We start from the raw sequence: 17275 nt of genomic DNA, 5'->3' as shown, positions 1-17275 counted from the left end.
TAAATAAATAAAGGAATCAAAGTATATCACTACATATAATCATCAGGAAGACAGAGAGAGAGGATGAAAAAAAACTACAGAACAGAAAACATTAACAAAATGGCAATAGTAAGTCCTTACTTATCAATAGTTACTTTAAATTTAAATGTTTTAAACTCACCAATTAAAATATAAAGACTGGCTGAATGTATCTTTTTCTAAAAAAGATCTAATTATATGCGGCCTAGGAGAGACTGACTTCACATTTAAGAACACTAAATGTGGAGGATGGAAAATGATATTCTGTATACATGGTAGCCAAAACAGAGCATAGGGGTGCCTCTATTTATGGCAATCAAAACTGTCACAAAAAAAAAGAATGTCATTACATAACTTTAAATGGGTTAATTCAATAGGAAGATACATAAATTATAAATATATATGCATCCAACATTAGAGCACTTAAATATATGAAGCAAACACTGACATAACTGAAGGAATAAATAGACAACAACCCAATACTAGGAAGAACCTTCAATATCCCAGTTTCAATAGTTGATAGATCATCCAGAAAGAAAATCAATAAAGAAACAGACTTGAACAACACTACAGACCAAGTAAACCTAACGGACATAGATGGAACATTCCATCCAACAGCAGCACCCAGAACATTCTCCAGAACAAATCATAGGCTAGGTCACAAAACAAGGATTAACAAGTGTAAGAAGATTTAACTTACTCCAAGTATCTTTTCTGACCACAGTGGAATTAAATTAGCAATCAGTAACAAAAGGAAAAGTAAAAATTAAAAAATCACAAATACATGGAAATTAAATATATGCTCTTAATCAATGGGTCAAAACAAAAAGGCAAATTAGAAAATATCTTGAGACAAGCAAAAACAGAACATACCAAAACTTCTGGAGTGAAGCAAAAGCAGCATTGAGAGAGAAGTTTATAGCCATAAGCACATGGATTAAAAAAGATCATCTTAAAAAAGTTAACATTACACCCCAAGGAACTAGGAAAAGAAAAAGAAACTAAGCCCAAAGGTGGCAGAAGGAAGAAAATAATAAAGTTAAGAGCAGAAATCAATAAAATAGAAACTAAAAAATAATTAAATAACTGACAAAACTAAGAGTTGGTTTTTTGAAGATATAAAAAACCAAAAGGTCCTCAGACTAAGAAATAAAGAAAAGGCTCAAATATATAAATTCTAAAATAGAAGAGGAACCATTACAGATGTCACAGAAATAAAAAAAAGATTATAAGAGACCATTATGAACAACTGCATGCCAAGACACTGGAAAAACTAGAAGGAATGGATAAATGCCTAAAACATATGACATACCAAGACTGAACCCCCCTCCCCAATAGAAAATTTGAACAGACCAATAACAAACAGACTGAAATAATCAGAAAACTCCCAACAACAACAAAAAAAGCCCAGAACCAGATTGCTTCATAGGTGAGCCCTACCAAACATTTAAAGAAGAATCAAAACTAATCCTTCTTGAACTTTTCCAAAAAACAGAAAAAGAAGAAATTCTTCCAAACTCATTTTCTGAAGCCAGCATCACTCTGATACCAAACCCAGGCAGAGATACCACAAGAAAAGAAAACTACAGGCCAATATCTCTGATGAACATATATGCAAAAATCACCAACAAGATATGAACAAAAACCTAATTTACAACACATTTAAAGGATCATATACCATAACCAAGTGGGATTTATCCCTGGCATGCAAGGAAGGTTCAATATATGCAAATCAATCAATGTGGTACACCACATTAACAGAATAAAAGATAAAAATTGCATGATCATCCCAAGAAGTGCAGAAAAAGCATCTGATAAAATTCAATATCCTTTCACACCCACCAAAAAAGTTTCAACAACTTAGTCATAGAAGGAACTTAGTCATCACAATAGAGGCCATGTATGAAAAATCCATAGCTAATCTCTCACTCAATGGGAAAAAACCACGCTCACCACTGCTATTCAACATGGCACCAGAAGACCTAGCCAGAACAAATAAGGAATAAAAGGCAATCAAATCCAAGGAAAAAGTAAAATTATCTGTTTGCAGACAACATGCTATTATAATTTTATATATATGTGTGTGTGTGTGTGTGTGTGTGTGTGTGTGTGTATGAACCCTAAAGACTCAAGAAAAAAAAACCATTAGAACTGATACACAAATTCAATAAAGTTGAAGGATACAAAGTCAACATACAAAAATGAGTTGTATTTCTCTCTTCTTTGTTGAGATAAAATGGACATATAACATCTTCCTGGTGTGCAAAACGGTGATTTGATATTGTACATACTGTGAAATGATCACCATAATAAGTCTAGTAAATATCCATCATCACTACACATAGTTATAAACTGTGTTTCTTGTGATGACAACTTTTAAGATGTATACTCTTAGTAACTTTCAAATGTGCAGTACAGTATTATTAACTACAGTCATCATGCTGTACATTATGTCCCCAGTTCCTATTAATTTTATAACTACCAGACTGTATCTTTTGAACACCTTCACCCATTCTGCGCACCCCCTTCCACCCCAACCTCTGGCAACCACCAATCTGTTTTCTACATCTGTGAATTTGCTTTCTTTGTTTGTTATTAAACTCCACATATAAGAAGGCTCCTATTGTATTTGTCTTTCTCTGTCTCTTACTTCACTTAGCATAATGCCCTCAAGGTCCATCCACACACTAACAATGAACTATCCACAAAGGAAATTAACAAAATCTCATTTATAATAACATCAAAATGAATACTTAGGAATAAACTTGACCAAAGAGGTAAAAGACCCATATGCTGAAAACTATAAAACATTGATGAAAGAAATGAAAGCAAATACCAATAAATGGAAAGACAGATGTGTTGAGATTAGACAAATTATTATTATTAAAATGTCATACTACTCAAAGTGATCTATAGATTCAATGTAATCTCTATCAAAGTCCCAATGAAATTTTACACAGAAATAGAAAAAAATAATCCTAAAATTATTCATGTGAAACCACAAAAGACCCAAAATAGCCAAAGCAATTTTGAGAAAAAAAAATAGCTGGGGGCATCACACTTCCTAATTTCAAAATATATTACAAAGCCAAAGTATTCAAAACAATATAGCATTGGCATAAAAATTGACCTCTAGAGACCAGAAATAGATCAACTCATATATGGTCAACTAATCTTCAACAAAAATGCCAAAAATACAGAATGAACAAAGAAAAGGCTTTTTAAGAAACAGTATATGGGAAATTTGGTAACTACCCCTAAAAGAATGAAACCAGATCCTTATCTTACACCATACATGAAAATCAACTCAAAATGAATTGAAGACTTAAGCAAATGACCTAACACCATAGAACTGCTAAAAAAAACTGCTACAAGAAAAAAATAGGTGAAAAGTTTCTTGCCATTGGCTTTGGCAATGATTTATTGCATATGGCACCAAAAGCACAGGCAACAAAAGCAAAACTAAGCAAGTAGGATTACATCAAACTAAAAAGCTTCTGCACAGCAAAGGTAACCATCAACAAAATGAGAAGGCAACCTACGGAATGAGAGAAAATACTTGCAAATCATATAACATTATGATAAATGGTTAATATTCAAAACATATAAAGAATCCCTATAACTCAACACCAAAAAAAAAAAATAGCCCAATTAAAATATGAACTAAAAACTGAATAGACATTTAGATATTTCTCCAAAGAAAACATACAAAATGGCCAACAGGTATATGAATAGGTGCTCAACATCACTAATTATCAGGGAAATGTGAATCAAAACCACAATGAGATATCACTTCCTACCTATTAGTATGTAGATTAACAAAGAAACGAGATAATACACGCTGGTGATTATGTGGTGGGACGGGAACCCCCACACACTGTTGGTGGGTATGTAAACTGGTACGGCCACTATGGAAAACAGTATGGTAGTTTTACTACCATATGCTCCAACAATACCACTTCTGAGTGTATATCCATTTGAATTTAAATATGAATCTGAAAGGGATATCTGTACTCTTATGTCCATTGCATCATTTTTCACAAGAGCCAAGACATGGAAGCAACATAAATGTCCACTGATGGATGAATCAATAAAGAAAATGTAGTATACGCATACAATGGAACATTAAGTCTTAAAAAAAGAAGGACATCCTGCCATTTGCAACAACATAAATGATACTGGAGGACATTACGCTAAGTGAAATAAGCCAGACACAGAAGTACAAATACATGATACTGCTTGAATAAGGAATCTAAAATAATCAAATTCATAGAAGGAGAGAATGTAATGGTGGTGGCCAGGGGCTGGAAGGAGGAAGAAATGGGGAGGTATTAATCAAATGGTACAAAGTTCTAAATTATACAAGATAATCATGTCTTAGACATCTGCCGTATAGCATAAAGCTATAGTTAACAATACTGTATTGCAGACTTAAAAATGTGTTAATATGGTAGAACTTGTGTTAAGAGTTCTTATCACAAAAAATAATAATGAATAAAGAAGGCAGCAGGAAACTTTACAGGTGATGGATATGTTTATGACAGAGGTTGTGGTGACAGCTTCACTTACCTCCAAATTCACCAAGATATATATATATATATATATATATATATATATATATATATATATATATATACATTAAATATATATGTATATATATATATTAAATATGTACAGCTTCTTGTATTTCCATAATATCTCTAAAGTGTATTTTTAAGTTGGCAAAAGACATGAACAGACATTTCACCAAAGACAATATACAGATGCTAAGTAGGCACATGAAAAGATGTTCAACATCATTAGCTATCAAGGATGCAAATTCAAACCACAATGAGATATTACTGCCTCCCTCTTACCATGGCTAAAATTAAAAGTAGTGAGAAAGCCTTGCTGACAAGGCTATAAAAAACTGGATCATTCAGACATTGTTGGTAGGAATATAAAATGGAACAGCGACTCTGAAAAGGTTTGTCAGTTTCTTCTAAAACTAAACACACAACTACGACATGACCCAGAAATCACACTCCTATGCAGTTGTCCCAGAGGAATGAAAACTTATCTCTGCACAAAGACCTGTACTCATATGTTCATAACAGCATTATCTGCAACAACAAAAAACTGGGAAATAGCCAAATGTCCTTCAACAGGTAAAAAGTTAAACCACCTGTGGTACATGCATACGTGGAATACTCCTCAACAATAAGTACAAACTATTGATACACAGCAATCTGGGTGAGTCTCCAGGGAATTACACTAAGTGAAAATGGTAACCCCCAAAGGTTACATACTGTATGATTCCATTTCTTTAACCATTTTGAAATGAAACATTTTATAAACGGAGAACAGATCAGAGGTTGCCGAGGTTTAGTGATGAAGGGTCTGGGGAAAGAGAGGTAGATGTGATTATAAAAGGGGAACACGAGAGATTCTTGTAATGCAACTGTTCAGTATCTTCATTGCAGTGGTGGATAGACAAACCTACACACACACACACACACACACACACACACACACACCAATGAGAACAACAAATTTGTGTAACATTGATGATTGTATCAATGTCAATGCACTGTTGTGATATTATAGTTTGATAAAATATTACCATTAGAGAGACTGGGTAGAGAGTACACAAGCTCAATCTGTATCATTTCTTAAAGCTGTATGTGTATCTTCATTTGTCTCGCAAAAATTTCAATTGAAAATGTATATGGTCACAAATGTCACACTCATCCCATAGAACACTCTGTACTCAACAACCATAAACGGAATGAGTGAGAATTTGCAGATGATTACGAGCATTTTACCTGCTGCATCTCTGGGTGAGGTGGTGGGAAGGAGGTATGCCAAAAATTAAGAATTTTTGGCAACATGTCTAATTAATCACAATGCCATCATTTATGGAGACTATTGGGACTATGGTACGTTGTCTAAAGTTCAGGAGAACAGATATGGCAATGCAGCATCCAAAACTGAGAAGGCGCTCACTAACTAGACCCTGAACTGAAAATTATTTGGGGAGGCAGTATGACAAGGTCAGACAAGCATGTATTTTTGTTTTACAGGGGTGAGGTCAAACTTAATGTCCATTACTTGCTGATTATAAAAACCTCAGATTCATCTCTACCAAAATGGAATAAAATCCTTGCAAGGTTGTTATAAGTGGTATCTTTACAAGTAAAGCTCCTAGACATTCCCTAACACATTCTAAATTAGTCTTTTAAATTAATAGTACAAGTGAAGGGATGCTCTTTAAAATGTAGTGTATTTTAAGTCTCCTTTATATTAGAATACCTCAGAAAACATTTGATACCCTTGAAGGTTATTGGTCTAGTATTCCCAAAACTCTTCCCTAGTTTGTTTTTGTTTTGTTTTTTTTTTTTTTTCTAGCGGTCCCAGTCTCCCTATGCACAGGAATGAATAAGAAAGCCAGCCTAGACTGGGAATTTCTCACCCCCAAACATAAAGTTTTGCCTGCTTGACTCAAGGGGGCCTTCCAATTCTCTATTGGGAATTTAAATCACGGAGAAGGTTGTTGTCATATTATGGCAGCTCGCTAGAGAGTAGAACCATGACATTCAGATGCTGTGGTCCCTGGAGATGCAGAGAATAGAGTCATGACATACCATGGTCCCGAGAGAGGCCTAGGATTTTGGTCCTTCCTGGAGTCTTCCTGTTACCTGTTCCTCCAAACACGGAGTGATCCCAGTATCCTTCCAACAAATCCTACATCTCGCCTAAATTAGTGATTACTTCTATTGCTTGCAACCAAGTATTATGAATAGAAAGCCTTCCAAAATCACCTGGAAACTATTTCCCATTTGTGGGCCCTTCCAAACCCCCAGGGAACCTGGATTCCCAGCTGCCAACTCAGCCTCACAGGTTTCATCTCAAGCACAACTCCACAGATAGCAGCACCTTGTAACCATTCTCTTGTGGTACCACTCTCTAAAATCAATGTTAATTGCCAATTAAACAAGTTTGATGCTGACAGAATGTGAGCTAATTAGTAAGTATCAGAGCTCATTCCAATTATTAACCTTTATGGTTGTCATTTATAAAGATGAGGGCATGAATGACTGTGCTTCTCATTGTGAACCAGACATAAGGATAATAGATACAAGGGAAAGGTGCTAGGCTAAGGGGGAATTCCCCACAACAAGTTTTTATGCACCTTTCAGAAGTAAAGATGGCCATGACCTCTCTTAGGTCGACAGTTATATCAGAATCAAGAGGGGAGCTCTTTAAACACTATAAACAACTTGGGGAGCCTGGGGGGTTCAGTCGGTTAAGCATCTGACTCTTGGTTTCAGTTCAGGTCATGATCTCACGGTTTGTGGGTTCAAGCCCTGCATCTGGCTCTGTGTTGACAGTGCAAAGCCTGCTTGGGATTCTCTCTCTCTGCCCCTCCTCCACTCTCATTTTTTTCTTCCTCTCTCTCAAAATAAATAAACTTAAAACTATAAACAACTAGATCTTCACCCCCAGAAACTGGCTCAATAGGTTTGGAATGAGGCCCAGGAGACTGGCTTGTCTTATATTTCCCAGGTGATTTTCATGATCCACCAGAATTGAAAATCACTTAGACAAACATCCAAGAAACCCATTCCTAGTCCCCAGCGCAACCCCGTGGCTATAGATCTCTTATGAAATATGAATGGTGGCTGAGCTAGAAAGGCCAGGAAAGAGTGATTACTAATGTAACAGCAAGAGCAGGGGGCTACTGAGAATGGAGAGACCTAGATTTGGGTCCCAGATCTGAATCAGTGAGCACCAACCCATTCGGGACCTTAGTTCATCCATCCATAAAATGGAATGTTCAATGCACAGGCTTCACATTCCTCCCAGAAATAGGAGACGTGCCAGGCATTCATGTGGGCAGTGACTACAAATAGTATACCAGTTTAAGAGATAAGTACCACTGAAAGGGGGAGCTTTTAAAGATAAACCCTATCTATGTATTGCATTTTAAGACTTAACTTTAGCTCTAATTTGGGTACAAAGCATTTAGACAGCAAGGTGTGAAATGCCTCCTTTGTAAGTTCAGCAATTCTTGAAAAGAAACCTCACGGACATGTGAGAGAGAAAACAGAACATGTCTTTTTACCAGTTTATTGCTTTCCAAATAATATCGAGGGCAGTGGTCTTTGTGGGGAAGCTGCCAAAGGCCTCCTAAAGACATTTACAGTGGACGTCCAATAAAGTAATTGACCACCAAATGATGAGAAAGTAACCATGAAAGCTTGACTACCTTATCTTTATAGGCATTGTATATACATAAGCAGGAATGGGGTTGGTAAAAATCCACTCTCCTATAAACTTGGTAATAGATAGGCTCTATGTGAGTTGAAAATTTTCCTCTTTTTTTTTTCCCCCTTGGGTTTTAAACCAAATTCCAAGGATCCACCTATCATAGTGTTACACACATGGACATCTGGCAGGGAAATAAATTATGGCTTACCTTAGAGAGTAGGGAAATGCATCCATTTATAAATGTTATTTTAGAAGGGACTGTCTGATCCTGTTTACTTATTAACTTCATTAGAAAGCTAATGAATCTCCTGCTGGGAAAATGAGAGGGAGCACAGGCTCGGGAAAGGGATGGGCAGAATTTCACACCCCTTCTCCAAACGGTGAGGTTATTTATGATTGCGATAAAATGGCACTGCATTTGGATGAAAGCGAAAACAACATAAAATAACAATCAACAGACATGATCCATACAAAAGTGTTACATTCTCTCAGCCACTGGACAAAAATCAAGATTTATACATGTCTGGGTCCTGCCTCATGGAAGACAAAAAGACTAGGCCATAAAAAGAACCCCTCTTTCCCATAATAAATAGGAAAACAACAAATCTGCAATCCAGACCCCATTCTCCAGTATTCTCATTTCTCTATTCTCTAACAAAGTAAGATGTTTGAGGGCTCAATATTTAGGGCAAACCCCTTTCTCATTCTGTTTTTTGGAACAAAGACTTTCACAAGTTGAGTGATGCTCCCTTCGTTTAATGAATTTAAATTAAGTAGTTTGGAGAGGTGTTCTAGCTAATACCTGCCAACTGGCCACTATCCATCAGTGAGTGGCATGGCATGTCAGCAGGGTTGTGTATGTGTTGTTAACAATACCTGATTTTTTAAGGAAGGTGGCTATGCTCGGGAGTGAGGGCGTTATCCATTGCGCATCATAAATCCCACTGTGTGGGCTTCTTGTTTGATTTCCCAAGGTGGAAGAATCTGTGGACTTCGGAGTTGAAAGAGACTTGAGAGATCATTTCACCTCATACCTTTGTTTATGAGGAAGCAGAAGGATGGCAAGAGTAATCCAATTTACTGGTAACTGAGATGGGCCAGAACCAGGCTTTCTCCTAGATCACTGATTCCTGGTCCTACATGATGTTAAGAGGCCACTAGGGCACTTCGAAAATTATACATCCAGAGTAATCCTCAGCCTTACTAAATTGGAATCTCTTGGGCAGGACCCAGGAATTTAGATTTTTAGCACATTCCACAAGAAATTGTGAGGATATGCCAAATTTGAAAAACATGCATGATCCCACTCTGACTTCCATGTTAAGTACTTGGACGGTAACAAACCTCTTCAATGTGCTTAGATTCCCTTATGGTTGCATTAAAAAGAAAATAACCAGTAACAGATGAGTTAACTCAACACTATGTTAGGGGAACTTAAATCAGATTGTGGTTTGTATCCTATACTCCAAATCATTATCAGCATCTGGTGTAGAAAAACCAAGAAATATATTCACCTTGCCCTTTTGCTAAGCACAGATTAGTATGCAAAGAGGAAGACTCCACAGTGTTCTCTCAAAAGAAGTGTATCACATCCAGGCCTTACGTGCTTAGGATTCTAGATGTGCTCTGCACCCTGCCCTCCTAAAGTTACCAGCACAACTGTCATGTGGAACCAGGTGGAAGCTGCTGGGCTAGGCAGATGTGGACCTATCAACAGATGTTACTGTTTATATTAAGTTATGACTAGATTACAGACATTTTGCATTACATGTACCATCTCAGTGACTTCTCACAAAGCTCTCACAAGACAGGTCTTACTGTCATCCCATTATATTGGTACGTAAATGAGGCTAAGAGAAATTAAAACACTGCTCAAGGTGGTATAACTAATAAGCAGTAGAGTTGGGATTCACATCCAGGCAGTCTGAATCCAGGACCGACTCCTTATCCACTACTCATATTCAATCCCACCAATTACCCAGTGTTTCCGAGAACCATGGGAACCAATGGTACAGGAGAGAGCCTTTCCTATTAAGAGTTTCACACCCTAACAGAGAAATAAATGTTTTATATTAAACAGCAAAACAAAAAATAGGTGCCATATTGATCACTTCTCTAATTCCTTCCTAGAATTATTTTGCACCCTTTATAGAATGAGATGGGTGGTAATAAAAATATAAGTATTTCTATAGCAGGGCAACTTCTTGCAGAATGCACTGTATTTTTTATATACATATTATTCGTGCATATGCCTGATGTTGGTTCCTAGTACATTAATCTTACCTCTCAACAAAACGAAACATTCCTCGAGGATAACAAGCATGACATAATTATCCTGCATCCCCCAGCAATGAGCACAGGGCTGCTTATATAATTGATGCTCAATTAATATCTGTTCAATTGAATGCTCTGTGACCCATTCAGGAGCTTTCACCAGATTTATTACTACTGAAAGCAAATAGAAGGAGGCCCCAGTTCTAGGGAGAGGATTTCACAGCCTGTATCATCAGCCCAGCCTTCGGGACTTCACATATGAAGAGCCTAGCGAATAGGACGGGAAGTTTTTAATTAACAGCCTAACAAAAAAATGTCATTCCAATCTGCAGTTTTGTTTCCATTAATTCACTCAGATTCAGCAGCAATTCCACTAAGGAATTGGGGTGAGCAGCTGCAGAGGGAGGGAAACACATAAATAAATCATGAGTGTCATTAAAATTTGTAAACTAATAACTTCTGGGAAGTCTTAGCAATTATTATCAGGGTTTTCTTGGCAAACAAAAAATTAATAAATCCAAAGGTCTCCATTTTCTATTAAAAAAAAATACAGCATCCCCCAGAAAGGTCACTGACAGAACAATTAGGGGAGGAAATAAATGGTCCAGCCAACAGCTTGCAAACCGGATGAAAAGTCACTGGATTCCCCAGTGGCAGGAGGATGAGACAACTCAATACAAGGAAAGCGACAGGCCAAGGCAAGGCTGATGCTGCAGCCGATTTGGGGCCACTGGTACTTCAGTTCAGCTCTCCAAGCCCTTCTTTCGTGTAGCCCAAGTGCTATGCGTTATAGATCCAGAAACATGAAAGGCACATTGCCCCTGCTCTTGGGAAGCTCACAGGCTGGAAACAAATCACAACACAGTGTAAGTGGTGCCGGTGGTGAGCAGAACAGGGGCACCCCACTCGGGGAGGAGGGGCAGGGAAGCTTCCCAGGAGGATGAGCCCAGGAGGCGGTATGCTCCATAAACACCTTACCCCGGAACTCCTCTCTCTGCTCTCTGGGCCCTAGGAAAAACGGCTGAGCAACCTGGTTGCTTTTCTAAGGGCACAACGTGTCTCACACTGTTGTCAGGAAGAGGAGCCGGCACCAAGAAGCAGATCAATTACCAGATTCCATAGGATTACCAACCCTCCCTGAGCGTTTTCCACGGGTGGGCACTGTATACCAGGCACTATGCTAGGCAGTTCACACATTGTATTTCATGTGAAACATCATAACCACACTATAAGGTGGGCACCCGTATAATCCTCATTGTACAGTAAAGAAATGGAGGCACAGAGAGGTGAAGAAACTTGTTCAAAGTCACTCCGTGGCTAAGTGGAGGAGTGTGGACTTGAACCCAGGCCACCAGTCTCCGAGCTTCTATTCTTAATTACGTCGATGAGCAGGAAACAGATCAACTAATGCTCAGCCTTTAAATCTGAACTTATCTCTCCTTTTTTGGGTCAGGCTTCTATCAAATCTAACAGTACTGGGGGCCAGCATCACTCTTGACTGATGGGCAACCTCCAGATTTGACACATTATGGACTGAAAACACCCCGAAAGTGAAGCCCTGGGTCTTTTAAATTTTTTTTTTAACATTTATTTATTTTTGAGACAGAGACAGACAGAGCATGAACGGGGGAGGGCAGAGAGAGAGGGAGACACAGAACTGGAAGCAGGCTCCAGGCTCTGGGCCATCAGCCCAGAGCCTGACGCGGGGCTCGAACTCACGGACCGCGAGATCGTGACCTGAGCTAAAGTCGGACGCTTAACCGACTGAGCCACCCAGGCACCCCAGCCCTGGGTCTGTTAAAAAAATATCAGTCCCCAACCTCCTTAAGTCTATAAGCATGAATTCTCTATGGAAAATGTCCATTGACTAAAGGATACAAACAGATGGTTGTGCTAATAACCAGTTATTAATATACAGCCATCCTTGCATTGGTAGAGAAAAAATTTGACCCTCCCCCCAGGATAACAGCACCGAGGAGTTTCAGAAAGAATGTCATGAGGGCTTAAGATACCCCTACCCTATTGAATGCTTTTCAACAGTCTTTTGTCTATTTAGAAGTAGATGGCCTCTGAATTATTAATCCGGTGAGGCGAATAATTATATCCCACTGTAACCTGGCAGGGAGTGTCATCTTGTCATGACAGCTGCTGCTCCAGGCTCCTCTGCTGTACAGAAAATTGAAGAAGAATCCCCTAAATTCAATTTCAACTTGGTTAAGCATGTTGGGCCAAATCACAAAACTGAAAGGGTGCGTGTTTAATTTAGTTTCTTTTTCTCTGCACACTGTGTTAGTAAGGAAGATCACAGTGCTCTAGGCTCTAACTGCAAAATACATCATCATTATCGGGACAGAAAAGAGGATGGGAGACGCAGATCTCTAGGGGATGAGCAGGAAAGACAATGCAAGGTTTGAAGAAATGCTGTGAGGCCCCAGCACATTGGAAAATTCCCCCGAAGGATAGAAACAGCCCCTTTTCTCTCTCTAGCTCTATGCAGGGGTTGCTAAGCAGGGCTTTATCAGACCCATGAACCCTTGGAAACAGAGCACAAAAACACATTCATATGTAACAATTATCCAGAGGGAAAGCCTACAATATCCACCAGCATTCCAAATCCTTATAAGGTCACACCATATGAATCTGTTATCTGCAAACCATGCTTAGTGTAACAAACACTCTTTGGTTTGGCTCCTTCTGTGAACATGAAGAGACCCACCCAAACGTTCCCTCCCTGGTCCAAGACCAGCTGCTCTCTCTTCCTGCTGCTTGGCTCCCTTTTCTCCTGCAGCTCAGGCTTACCTGCCCTTTTCCCTTGTAGTAAGGACGTTTTTCCACTTCTCACTTGCCAAGTCACATCCCACCCATCAGTCCAACCCCCAGCTCATAGAATCCTGTCTACAGAGGAACATCCTCTTGTTGCTAGAAACCGATACTTCAATTCCCTCTAATCAGCACAAGGAACAACCATCTAAATCACTCTTCTCCCCTCCCTAATCCCCTGAAGATCTCTGCTAATTCATCCATATCACAGAATATATCCCCTTGGTGCCCTATAATTTCCATCACATGGACCCCGACATCATTGGATCCTTATAAACAAAGTCAATAATGGGATGAACACTATATAAACACAGAGGGTTATAATAATCAATCATTACAATTAAGTGAACACTTCCTACGTGTGAGCCACTCTTAAGGGTTTTTACATTTATTATTTCATTTAGTCCTTGCAAATCATCCACTAATTCATTGAGCAAACATTTATTAAGTATCTCCTATGTGCCAGATACTGTCCTAGGTACAGAGAGTATAGCCCTGAATTAAAATGGAAAAAAGTCTCTCTCTACAAGCTTAGATGTTAGTGGTTATAGGCAGACAATAAATCATTCAATAAGTAAAATATTTAGCATGCCAGATGGGGGTAAGTACTAAGGAGGAAAATGCAAGTTGAGTGATGGAATGTGAAGTCCTGGAGAAAGGCCTCCCTGATTAGAGGAACCGAGAGGGTAAGGAACAGAGGCACTGCCCGCCCCGCCTTGGAGAGGAGCAGAAAAAGGTGGCGAGGGTAAGGGCCGTGGAGGGGACAAGGTGATGTGTCTCAGGGAAGGCAAGAACAATGTGGTTGCAGCAAAGGGGGTTTCTGTACTATCTCCAACTTACATCCAGGGAAAGAGAGATGCGCTGAACGGTGACCACCCAGAAAAATATGTTCAACATCCTTACCCCTAGAACCTGTCACAGAGCTTGTTTGACAAAAAAAAGGATCTTTCCAGATGCATTTAAGGATCTCAGGATGAGATCATGCTAGATTATCCTTGGGCCTAACTCCAATGGCAACCGTCCTTACAAGGGACAGGAGAGGAGTGGGCCAAGGAGATGACGTAGGCAGAGAAGGAGGATCATAGCCTTAGCTACAAGGAATGCCAGCAGCCGCCAAGGCTGGAAGGATTCTCTCTAGAGCCTTCAGAGGGAGTGCGGCCCTACAGACACCTTGATTTCAGACTTCCACATTCCAGAACTGAGAGACAGTACATTTCTGCCACTTTAGGCCAGGCAGTTAGTGGTACGGTGTCACAGCAGCCCCAGAAAACTGATACAAAGAGGTTAAAAAGTTACAGAGCTCTTTGGGTGGGTGAGGTGGGGTCTGAATCCTGGCGAGAGCACATCAGGGTGCCCTTAGGCTGCCTATGGTCTCTGGTACACACCAGTGAATATACTGGCTCTTATGACCACAGGCCACACACTTCATTACTTAAGGGCCTCCAGCAGTAAGCATGGCCTGGGCCTGGGCATGGGCCCCTGGCTGTGCCTGGCCCACCCCTAGACCTAGCCAAACCTTTCTTGAAATATGGGCTGCCAGGTAGAGCTTCTCCAATTGTAAGGGCAGGATCTTCTGGCTTGTTTTTATTATTTGCCCTCCGAAGGCAGTGCGCGAGTCAGGCTTCAGGTATCACCATAGTATCACTGCGATTGGGCCTGAGAGGAAGTTTTCTGAGGCTCTACTTCCCCGGGAGCCCTGTGTGAGTGGAAACAGGCATGCTCTCATCTATTAGAGGAACAGTGCTTTCTTATATCTGTGCCAATTTTCACTGAGCAGCAAAGTTAGGTTTTGGACATCCTGTGCGAATGGAGGCAGGCCTGAGTCAATATGAGCAATTAACCCCTAAATATTTCATTGATGCTGTGACTGTTCCCCCTTCCTGGGAAACAAACTCTGGCCAGTCCTCTGCAAACAAACAGGTGGGATGAAGAAGAAGCAAGGCACACAGATATTCATGCCCCAGACCACTTCTGCTCCAAGACCCCAGGAAACCCTCAGGACAGAGGTCTGGGATGGTGAGGCAGCCCAGTGAAGAGCCTTTTGTGACAGTGCCCCCTCCCCAGTGTTTACAAATGACAAAGCAAACGGGACAGACAACACAGCCTTCCCAGAGCCTGAAGTGCTGACTCAGAGAGACTGATGGAATCTGCTGTTGCCCTGGCACTGCCCGCAGTGTGCGCATGCGCTGTGTAGAGCCGGGCGCCAAAGCGCCCGGTGCAGAGAAAGTCCTCAGGCCTCTGCTTCAGTCAAGCTCTCCCTGATCTAACCACCCGCATCCTTCTCTCTGTCCCGTGACCCGCGTCTCGTCAGAGCGGACTTATCCAGCAGGCACAATGGGCACAGTGCCAAGGGCTTACCATACTTTTAAGGATCCACAAACATGTTTCATTTCTTTTAAAGTCCAAACAAAAAATGAACTTTGAGGCTGAAAAAAGTTTCCATATACTATATTAACACACTTATCTTTATGCCATTGCAGCCATAAAATACATATTTCGATATATATTAAAATATATGTATTACCAATATACATTTTAACGTATATTAAATTTATTAAATATATAGTAAATGTTTGTTAAATATATAGACATTAATATACAGTAAGCATTTATAAATATGTATAGTGAATATACTAAAATATATGTATCAAGAAGCCCATGAAGGTCCCCATCTGGACCTGATCCCCACGTGTATCTATTCCCACAAGGACAGGTAAGAACCACAGCATCTCACAGATGCACAGGGCCGGAAATGGTCCTTGGGCCAAGACTCACGCCCAAGGCAAGACTCTCCCCTCAGCAGACTCCCTGACCCACAGCTCTTCTCATTCCGGGCATGCTCCCCTGATCTCTCTAACCAGACGTGTGTCCCTCAAGCAGAACGAGACAGCGCAGGAACGCAGAAGCAACAATGGTGCCAAGCAGGCAGGGCTGTGACAGGCCCCCAGAGAGATAAGCAGAGTGCTACGGGAGTTCACAGGTGGGGCTGTCCATTCCACCTGGGGGGCTAAGGGGCTCTTCCATGAGGAGGATTGCTTCCTGCCTCTTCCAAAACGTGCCCCCCAGCCGCGTGGCTGGCATTCTTCAAGTGAGCCAAGCCACAGAAGCTTGTTAAGAACCTCTAATCCACTTACCTCCAGAGTGAGCTCTCAGTCACGCTCCCCAGGTTGAAGTCGTACAGCTTCGTCAGGATAAGTATAACCTGTGATGGGGATGGGGAGGAGGGCAGAGAAGAGGAACAAAAGGGGAGGAAAAAAAAGCAAGCTTACTTTAGTTTGTGTAACAATATACAGTGCATCTCAAATCACCCAGAGGAGGGTTTAGTATTTATCCGTTGAGTGGAGGGGTATTATAGGATCAAGCAAGGGAAAACAATTATTAATTTAATGCATTCCTGTAACTGGTAGCATTTATTTTAATCCTGACGACGCTTTGCATTTGAAGTAAAACAAGCCAACAGGAATTAACTGGGTTATCGACAGTGGTTTCTCTACATCTGTCCTCCTTCAAGGTGAGGTGCTGGCCGGCTGGCTCTGATCACTCGTACAGCCACCCAGGGATCAGACGATGGGCTTGCTTTTGATCTGGAGATGACTCTGACTTACAGACTTGGACCCAATGGTAAGAAGCAACCGAGCCTAATTCTCTCCATCTACAGACGGGTTCAAAGAGATTCTGTGTTTCCATTACTAGCGCCTCAGCAGCCGCATCTACTTGAATGGCAGGTAAACCCAGTCCCCAACATCCCCTGATGCCATCTGCCATCTACCATTTGGCATCTGTCCTCATCATGGAGTAAGAAGCAGGTCATTGGACTCCACTGGACTCCGGGACCACTTTCCTGACATCAGCTGAAATTCAGAAACCCAAAAGGAAGCTGTACATGAAAGAGGGCTGGAGCTTTCTCTAATAG

General features: G+C 40.5%; 1 protein-coding gene across 1 annotated transcript in view; it reads right to left on the bottom strand.

Moving 5' to 3' along the window:
* The window catches only part of SORCS3 (sortilin related VPS10 domain containing receptor 3), a 594679-nt gene that overhangs the window by 395960 nt on the left and 181444 nt on the right, over positions 1 to 17275 (bottom strand). Inside the window, exon 2 of the mRNA XM_019459374.2 lies at positions 16497 to 16564. Coding sequence (XP_019314919.2) covers positions 16497 to 16564 — 68 coding nt within the window. The remainder of the gene's footprint in view (positions 1 to 16496; positions 16565 to 17275) is intronic.

Source organism: Panthera pardus, unplaced genomic scaffold (assembly GCF_024362965.1).
Source record: "Panthera pardus isolate Hobbes unplaced genomic scaffold, ASM2436296v1 HiC_scaffold_22, whole genome shotgun sequence".
NCBI lineage: Eukaryota > Metazoa > Chordata > Mammalia > Carnivora > Felidae > Panthera > Panthera pardus.
The sequence above is the reverse complement of the archived record's forward strand: the minus strand, read 5'-3'. Positions and strand labels throughout refer to the sequence as shown.